This window comes from Danio rerio, chromosome 6 (genome assembly GCF_052040795.2).
Source record: "Danio rerio strain M-AB ecotype USA chromosome 6, GRCz13ab, whole genome shotgun sequence".
NCBI lineage: Eukaryota > Metazoa > Chordata > Actinopteri > Cypriniformes > Danionidae > Danio > Danio rerio.
This window is the reverse complement of record NC_141026.1, coordinates 55,245,001-55,255,000: the sequence shown is the minus strand read 5'-3', so window position 1 is coordinate 55,255,000 and position 10,000 is coordinate 55,245,001. Positions and strand designations below refer to the sequence as shown.

General features: G+C 40.1%; 1 protein-coding gene across 7 annotated transcripts in view; it reads left to right on the top strand.

The window, feature by feature from the left end:
• Positions 1–10,000, top strand: part of LOC103911277 (protein rolling stone) — a 19,400-nt gene that overhangs the window by 5,591 nt on the left and 3,809 nt on the right. For 4 of the 7 annotated variants that reach the window (XM_087258237.1, XM_087258236.1, XM_087258239.1 and 1 more), the window contains exon 5: positions 3,467–4,133. In XM_087258237.1, coding sequence (XP_087114363.1) covers positions 3,467–4,122 — 656 coding nt within the window. In that variant the 3' untranslated portion in view covers positions 4,123–4,133. Of the gene's footprint in view, positions 1–3,466; positions 4,134–4,387; positions 4,611–4,969; positions 5,274–10,000 lie in introns of those variants that run through there. The other 3 variants (XR_015494354.1, XR_015494351.1, XR_015494352.1) reach the window with 2 other exon arrangements.

Here is a 10,000-nt window from a genome sequence, read left to right as displayed (position 1 = left end):
GTCAGCGCCGCTTCAAAGGCGTTGCTCGCTGCAGAAGTTGGGACTAGCTCAACTTTTCAAGCACCGACGGAAGTGTCAGCCAATCAGATCGCTGTATGCAAATACACCAGCTAGACAGTGGCCTATTGCTGACTGAATTTCATTGGCTGACGCTTCTATGACAATCGTTTCAGCTCCAACTTCAGACACGCCTTCAGTCAAGCGTTGACGCTGAAGCCCTGTGTGAATGGGGCGTTAGAGGTATAGTTCACCCAGATTACTTACAAAAGATGATGACTGTTGCATACATGTCAACCCTCCTGTTTTTCCTGGGGTTTCTTCTGTATTTTACATTTCTGTCCTGCTATCGTCCTGTAAAGGTATTTTCCAGTATTTCATATTTCATTTTCCAGTATCACATATTTTTTATCTTTCTATGAAGGGTGGCAATAATCCTCAAAGAGCCGATCCTCCCTATAGACCATTTTGACAGATGTAAACAAAAACAATGGTCCCAACATATTTCCTGTTTTACATTTTTAATTTCCATAGCTTCCAAGAACCCAACAATATTATACACATATTAATAAATAATGTTATAATAGCTGTTTTAACATTAAGTTATGACTGAATTGCCTCTTATTGGAGTTATGAAATAGTTTAGCAAGCAGGAACTGTTCATGGGCCAATGACATGACCACATTAAAATGGTCTTCACGCAACCCATACCGCCGAACCACCAGGAGGCATCCTGACTCTTAAATATGAAACTTTTTTGTGCTTTCGTTTGATTTAGGCATGAAAACACTTTGAAATAAATCTGAAAACAGTGGGATGTCCTTCATTTTCATTACAAGCAATGTTGCCCCTCCTATGCAATCCCCAAAGTAGTCAGTTTATGTAGCAGTGCGTGACTCAGACATTGTCAACATTGGGATGTGAAAATAAGGGAACTGCTGACCATAATAAAGGATACCCTTAAAAAAATCCCCAAATTACTAAATATGTTCTTCTAGAGATGTTTAATTGTAAATAAACAGTTAAACGGTCAGTAATATGTTTATTATTATTATTATTATTTACAAAATAAAAATAAAAAGTATACATTAGCAGCAAATAAATTAGCAAAGAGTTCAGCTTATTAAAATTAATAGCTATTATAATGAAATAGAATGAAGCTATCAAATCTCATTAATCGTTTCTTCACAGTACAACTTACACATTCTGATTTAAGAGCGCCAAATAAATCTCTTATTTATTTGGATTTTTCGTTTGATTACATAAAATAACAAGTGTTATTTTAAAAATGCACACATCTAACATTATAATGAAAGCATTCAATTGCTTTCCAAACTTCACAGTATCTGTTTGGGAAACAGCGTCTATTTATCACTATGGAGCACTTCAGCTGACTGTCACGCACCGCTATATGACTGTTTTAAAGATTGCAGGGGCGACGGCACCTGTAATGTAAAGGAAAGGGAGTCCTGCCATTTTTATGTTTATTTCAAAGTGTTTTCATGCCTAAATAAAACAAAAGCACAGAACAGACTCAAATTTAAGAGCAAGGGGCGGCCCCTGGTGGTTTGGCGGTATGTGTTTCGTATAGAGAGGATCGGCTTTTTAATGTTTATTGCCAACCTTCAGAGAAAGACTGAAAATACGGCAAAATACCTTTACAAGATGATATCGGGATTGAACTGAAAAATACGGGAGAATCCTGGGAAAAACGGGAGGGTTGACAGGTATGCGCTCCATATTCATAAATAGACGCCGTTTCCCAAATGGATTCTGTACACTTGATTTGAAGTGGGGTGAAAGTGGACACTCTAGGTTTTGGCTGCATGTTTGAACAGACATATACACATAATAATAATAATTATAATAATAATAATAATAATAATATCTAAACATGTACATCTTTGTGGTTTTTCTTTTAAACAACAAATGTTTTCCTAAATGAGCTTAAACAGTTAGCAAAGCAATCAAATGCTTCCATCATAGATCTGTGCATTTTTAAAGAGCCACCTCTGTTATTTAATGCAATCAAATGAAAAATCTAAATGAGAGATTGATTAATCCAACCAGAATGTTTAAATTATACAGTAAAGAAAAGATTATTGAGATTTGATAATTTGTTTGTTGGGGTGTAGCAGTATCCATTACTTTCACATCCCAATGTTGACAGGTATAAACTCTTGGGGAAGGTATCCATGTACATCTGTTTTCAGGGGTTTTAAGGGTTTCTTAATCATTGCTCAAAAATATCTTCTGTGTTCAACAGAACTAAACACTCAAACTGGAACAACTCAACTGTGGGTAAATGACAGAATATCTACTTTTGGCGTGAACTATCCCTTTAAAAATATCGCATTAGCATAGCTCAACGTTTGTTTTTTCGAGTCTTTTGATGATTAAAAGGTTTTGCATTGATGGGTTGCAGCTAAAAAGGGCATCTGCTGCATAAAACATATGCTGGATAAATTAGCTGTTCATTCTGCTGTGTTGACCCCTGAATAAGGGACTAAGCCGAAGGAAAAATTAATGAATGATGATTAAAAATATATTTAAACACTGGGAAACATCCATACACTCTCAAATGCACACACATACACTACGGCCAATTTAGTTTATTCAACTCCCGTACAGCAATGTGCTTGGACCGTGGGGGAAATCGAAGCACCCGGAGGAAACCCACACCTACACGTGGAGAACATGCAAAACTCTACACAGAAATGCCAACTGACCCAGCTAGCGCTCAAACCAGCGACCTTCTTGCTGTGAGGTGATCGTTCTACCCGCTGCGCCACCGTGACACCTTAGAATCCATTTATTAATCAGGGGTCGCCACAGCAGATTAAACCGCCAACTTACCCAGCATATGTTTTACAAAAGGATGACCTTCCAGCTGCAAACCATCACTGGGAAACACCAATAGACACTCAATCACACATACACTACAGCCAATTTAGGTTATTCAATTCACCAATAATGCATGTCATTGGATTGTGGGGGAAACCGGAGAACCCGGAGGAAACCCACGCCAACATGGGGAGAACATGCAAACTCCACTCAGAAATGCCAACTGTCCCATTGTGCTGCCCACTGCGCCACTGAGACACCCTAGAAACTATTTATAATTTAGTTTTACAATTTATAATATTACTAATAGGAAGGATTGAACATATATTCCCCTCTCGGCCATGCATGTGTTTAATGATGTGTTTTTTTATTATTGTACCATTTGTAAATGTGTTTTAGTAAACATATTTTTGTGAAAACATTGATTATTTTGATGAATAAAAAGTTTAAAAGAATCTATTTCAAATTTAATCTGATATTAACTAGTTGAAATGTTAAAAAATTAATAAATTCAACTGATTTTAATGTTTTATTTTGCAGAGTAAAAGTCTTTTTTAAAAGTAGGGAATAAAAACATTCGGATCGGAGCCATGCATGTGTTTGATGATGTTTATTCTCTCTCCAGCAGGTGTCAGTATTGAGTGTGAGGCTCTGCTTTCTCTCTCCCTCCCTCTCTACACTGCTCTCAATCTCCAGTGGCTCCTTCATTCAGTCATGGGCTGCTTTTCTTTATCTGTCTCATTTCTATACTGGACCATAATCCACCCCTCGCATCAGCACTCACTCACAGCCTTCAACATCAACATCCACTTCATCAACAGCGTGCAGACGGCTGTAGATCTGCTTCTGTCCTGTACACCCGTACACCTCACACACTTCATCTACCCAGTTCTTGCTGCAATCCTTTATATCATATTTGCTGTTGTGTATTGGCTTATGGGTGGCACTAACCAATCCGGTCAACCCTACATATACAGCATTCTTGATTTCGGTGGTCGCCCCCTATTGGCAACACTCAGCATTCTAGGAGTTTGTCTGGTTTGTTTACCATTCTGTCAGCTTTTGCTGTGGAAGCTGCAGCTGTTGAGGGAGTGGATGGTGGATTGTGAGAAACTGAGGAGGATGGCTGTGAAGAGAGAGGTTTGGTGGTGGGTAAAGGTGTCTGGAGGAACAAACTCTGGGCTCGTGGCGTCACTGGATCCTTCAGTTTCTGTGTTTGAGAGCACAAGATGGAGAGATCTGATGGAGGACCAGCTGTCGCAATCTCTCACGCTCGTTTGAAGAAGTTTTCGGTCAGTCTGAATCTCATTTGAGCTTCTTTATGGTGGAAATAATGGTGTTAAAGTGTGTTTTGCAGTAGAGCTGCACTATATGTCATTTTTGCATTGATATTGAATGTGTGTGTCCACAATAATCACAATGCAAGATATGCAATATGCAACACAACAGTCAAGAATACATGAGATTTGTGGAGTCATTGACATTAATAACCACACCATGTGTTTTAAAGGCATTTCATTCATTCATTCATTTTCCTTCTGCTTAGTTCCTTTATTCTTCAGGGGTCGCCACAGCGGAATGAACCGCCAACTCATACACTACGGCCAATTTAGTTTATTCAACTCCCCTACAGCCATGTGCTTGGACCATGGGAGATATCGGAGCACCCGGAGGAAACCCACACCTACACGTGGAGAACATGCAAAACTCTACACAGAAATGCCAACTGACCCAGCTAGGGCTCGAACCAGCGACCTTCTTGCTGTGAGGTGATTGTTCTACTCAAAGGGCATCCGCTGTGTAAAACATACACAGCGTTTTCACTTGTGAAACATACACACAAGTTTTCGGTCAGTCTGAATCTCATTTGAGCTTCTTTATGGTGGAAATAATGGTGTTAAAGTGTGTTTTGCAGTAGGGCTGCACTATATGTCATCTTTGCATTGATATTGAATGTGTGTGTCCACAATAGTCACAATGCAAGATATGCAATGTTGAGTCGGGATTATAATTAATCAACACAACAGTCAAGAATACATGAGATTTGTGGAGTCATTGACAAAAATAACCACACCATGTGTTTTAAAGGCATTTCATTCATTCATTCATTCATTTTCCTTCTACTTAGTTCCTTTATTCTTCAGGGGTCGCCACAGCGGAATGAACAGCCAACTCATACACTACGGCCAATTTAGTTTATTCAACTCCCCTACAGCCATGTGCCTGGACCATGGGAGATATCGGAGCACCCGGAGGAAACCCACACCTACACGTGGAGAACATGCAAAACTCTACACAGAAATGCCAACTGACCCAGCTAGGGCTCGAACCAGCGACCTTCTTGCTGTGAGGTGATCGTTCTACTCAAAGGGCATCCGCTGTGTAAAACATACACAGCGTTTTCACTTGTGAAACATACACACAAGTTTTCGGTCAGTCTGAATCTCATTTGAGCTTCTTTATGGTGGAAATAATGGTGTTAAAGTGTGTTTTGCAGTAGGGCTGCACTATATGTCATCTTTGCATTGATATTGCAATGTGTGTGTCCACAATAGTCACAATGCAAGATATGCAATGTTGAATCGGGATTATAATTAATCAACACAACAGTCAAGAATACATGAGATTTGTGGAGTCATTGACAAAAATAACCACACCATGTGTTTTAAAGGCATTTCATTCATTCATTCATTCATTTTCCTTCTACTTAGTTCCTTTATTCTTCAGGGGTCGCCACAGCGGAATGAACCGCCAACTCATACACTACGGCCAATTTAGTTTATTCAACTCCCCTACAGCCATGTGCTTGGACCATGGGGGATATCGGAGCACCCGGAGGAAACCCACACCTACACGTGGAGAACATGCAAAACTCTACACAGAAATGCCAACTGACCCAGCTAGGGCTCGAACCAGCGACCTTCTTGCTGTGAGGTGATCGTTCTACTCAAAGGGCATCCGCTGTGTAAAACATACACAGCGTTTTCACTTGTGAAACATACACACAAGTTTTCGGCCAGTCTGAATCTCATTTGAGCTTCTTTATGGTGGAAATAATGGTGTTAAAGTGTGTTTTGCAGTAGGGCTGCACTATATGTCATTTTTGCATTGATATTGCAATGTGTGTGTCCACAGTAGTCACAATGCAAGATATGCAATGTTGAGCCGGGATTATCATTAATCAACACAACAGTCGAGAATACATGAGATTTGTGGAGTCATTGACAAACATAACCACACCATGTGTTTTAAAGGCATTTCATTCATTCATTCATTCATTCATTTTCCTTCTGCTTAGTCCCTTTATTCTTCAGGGGTCGCCACAGCGGAATGAACCGCCAACTCATACAGCATATGTTTTACACAGCGGATGCCCTTTCAGCTGCAAGCATCCACTCATTCACACACACTCACTACAGCAAATTTAGCTTATTAAATTCACCTACTGTATAGAGCATGTCTTTGGACTTGTGGGGAAAACCGGAGCACCCGGAGGAAACCCACGCCAACACAGAGAGAACATGCAAACTCCACACAGAAATGCCAACTGACCCAGCCGGGACTCGAACCAGTGACTTTCTTACTGTGAGGTGACAGTGCTAGCCACTGAGCCACCATGCCGCCCTAAAGGCATTTCTAGAGAGTTTAAAGCATATGGGCTCAAAAAAGTACAACATTCCTTAATTATTTAATTTTCCTTCGGCTTAGTCCCTTTATTAATCAGGGGTCGCCACAGCGGAATGAACCGCCAACTTATCCAGCATATGTTTTATACAGCGGATGCCTTTTCTAGTTGCAACTCAGTACTAGGAAACACTCATTCCCACTCATTCACACACATACACTACGACCAATTTAGTTTTTTTCAATTTACCTATAGCGCATGTGTTTGGACTGGGGGGGGGGGACCGGAGCACCCGGAGGAAACCCACGAAAACACAAGGAGAACATGCAAACTCCACACAGAAATGCCAACTGGCCAAGCCGGGGTTTAAACCAGTGACCTTCTTGCTGTGAGGCGACAGTGCTAAACTCTGAGCCACCGTGCCACCCAAAGGTACAACATTAATGAAGGATAAATTTACAGAATTAATACAATGTACACTATAAAGTGTTATTTTACATTTTACATTAGATATTTTCTCCACCTGAATGCTGTTTAAACCCTAAAGTGCTGTTTATTTGACTTGTTTATTGTTTTTATACATGATTCAAACCCTTACAAAATCCCCCCATTCATTCATTTATTCATTCATTAATTTCCCTTTGGCTTAGTTCCTTTATTTATCAGGCATCATCACAGCAGAATGAACCGCCAACTATTCCAGCATATGTTTTGCGCAACTGACGCCCTTCCAGCTGCCACATCCATATACATTCATTCACACACACACTCTCATACACTACAGCTAGTTTAGTTTATTCGATTCACTCATAGCACATTTGTTTCGACTGTGGGGGAAACAGGAGCACCCGGTGGAAACCCTCACCAACACGGGGAGAACATGCAAACTCCACACACAAACGCCGTCTGACCCGGCTGAGACTCAAACCAGCAACCTTCTTGCTGTGAGGTGACAGTGCTAGCCACTGAGCCACCCCAATTTTATAAAGCTAACTTATTTGAATATTTAAATGTACATTTTAATTTAAAGCTATATTATCATTCAATTTCTTTTCGGCTTAGTCCCTTTATTAATCCGGGGTCGCCACCGTGGAATGAACCGCCAACTTATTCAGCACGTTTTTACGCAGCGGATGCCCTTCCAGCCGCTACCTATCTCTTGGAAACATCCATACACACTCATTCACACTCATACACTACAGACAATTTTAGCGCATGTCTTTGGACTATGGGGGAAACCAGAGCACCTGAAGCAAACCCACGCAAGCGCAGAGAGAACATGCAAACTCCACACAGAAACCAGCAACCTTCTTGCTGTCAGGTGACAGCACTACCTACTGCGCCACTGCGTTGCCAGCTATATTATTAATTGACAATTAAAACTTTTTGAATATATAAATAAATACAATTAATATAATACAAATAGCAACAAACGACTAGTTTGACTCAGAAATTATTTCATTGTAAAAGACCTTAATTTGGAGCAAAAAAAAATTAAAACTAGCTGAACATTATTGCATACCACATGTCACTTTACTCACAGCTGATTGGGCATATTTGGGTTTGCGATCTCTAACTCAAAAAAAGTAAGTTACCGTGGTGATGAAATCCAATCAAAACCAACCCACATACTTGAGCCCAAAAACTTCATTTTCTCAAACTAAACACAAACTTACCTGAGTAAAAACCCAAACCCGCTTTGTGCCACAGGCCTCAAGACTATGTTTGGAGACCCCTGTTCTGTTTAATCCTGTTTCACCTTTACTGTTTTATGAATACAGTAAACGGACATATGTACTGTTTGGCTTAAATACTGATGTGGATTCTACTACTGTGGAAGTAGGTATATTCAGACACAGGGTTAGTATCAAACGTGCTTACAAGGCTTTGTTATATGACAACTCAACAGGGTATATGCCGAGCTAGTGTTTTTCCTATACTGATAAACTTACGGTGACCTGTTATTGTGAACTTTTTACCATTTTATACGGCTCCTTTTACAGCATCGATGTTGTAATGTCATTAAAATACATTCAGTTAAATAAACTTTGGCATTCATTTAGTTGCTCAAGCGTAAAACGAGACAAAAAGCTGTTTACTCGCACGCGCCAATCAGAATCGGCAGGCTAGCGCAGAAGCTCCATTGAATATACAGGGGTAAAATAAATACTCATATTACAAAGACATGGCGGGGAAAATGTAATTTAACACAGTGCTTATTGTACAATCTGAGACCCACTTTATATCGGATATCACTCAGCTAGTGGAGATCGCTGATTTTAAAAGAAAACAGACCTTAAACGCACCGGATTTTGCATTGGCATTCAATTCGCCGGAAGCGCTTAACCCAGGTTACTGGCAAATTAAAAGTCCTATTAGCATGCTTCGGCATATACCCCATTGTCAGCAAATGTAATTAAATTTCAGTGGTTCACCACTGGGGGGCGCTTTCTGTGAACCTCTTTTTTTGTCTACACATTTTGATCTTGACATTTTTCAATGGAAAACTACTAAAGTAGCTGTCAAACAAGTTCTGCAAATTAATAAGTGAAGTTTATTTATGAATTATTTTCTAGAGGATCACATGCTTATGATTGCTTGCTGCCGGTCCCGCATTATTCAATTTATGATTCACCAACTAGACAATTCCTAAGCCACTATAAATACCCTAAGTTCCATATCACAGCCATCTTCGTTTTGAAGACCCAACCCCCCCTCCCCCCCCTCCTTCACCCCTACCCCTCCTCCTTTCCTAAAAGGGTGTCACGATGGCTCAGTGGTTAACACTGTTGCCTCACAGCAAGGACTGGTTTTAGTCCTTTAACAAGCCAGCCGGCGTTTCTGTGCAGTTTACATGTTCTCCCCGTGTTCACGTGGGTTTCCATCGGGTTCCCCAGTTTCCTCCCACCGTCCAAAAACATGCAACTTTAGTTAATTGACTAATCCAAATCAGCACCATAGACATGCTCCTAGTAAGTAGTTATCGCTTCAGAGCAATCGCTATCTGTTCATTAGCTACTACAGCAGGGGAGTTCTCAAGATCTACCTGAGGTCAAACTCCCCTCTCGCCTTGCAAACAGGAGGGAGCCCTGGGCTCAAGGATCTTATGAGCTCTGGGCTTTGTCCTAGGACAACATGCCAAACATGCTTTAATCATCAGATAAATGTGAACTCTTGAAAAACAACTGGTTTTGCAGATGATTTGCTAATTGCATGTAATATACATTCAAAAAAACATTTGCATCGGGTGTGTAAAAGCTAGTTTCAGCCTGATTTTTGTGTCATTTACAGAGTTTTGGCCTTCAAATGTAAAATGCATATTTAGTTATAATGAAGCAATAAGCATGTCGATCACCAGGGGTCAGCAGTGTCCTCTTAGAAGTATTACAAAATAAATAGTTCCCCTGCTAAGTAAGATTGAGGAATAACCCCTTACGTCTAGTTTACCTTCTGATTTAGGTAGATTTTTAATTTTAATGTATTAAAATGTTAGCTGAAATTCTTTATTTTGAATTTTTTTTTAAACACATACAT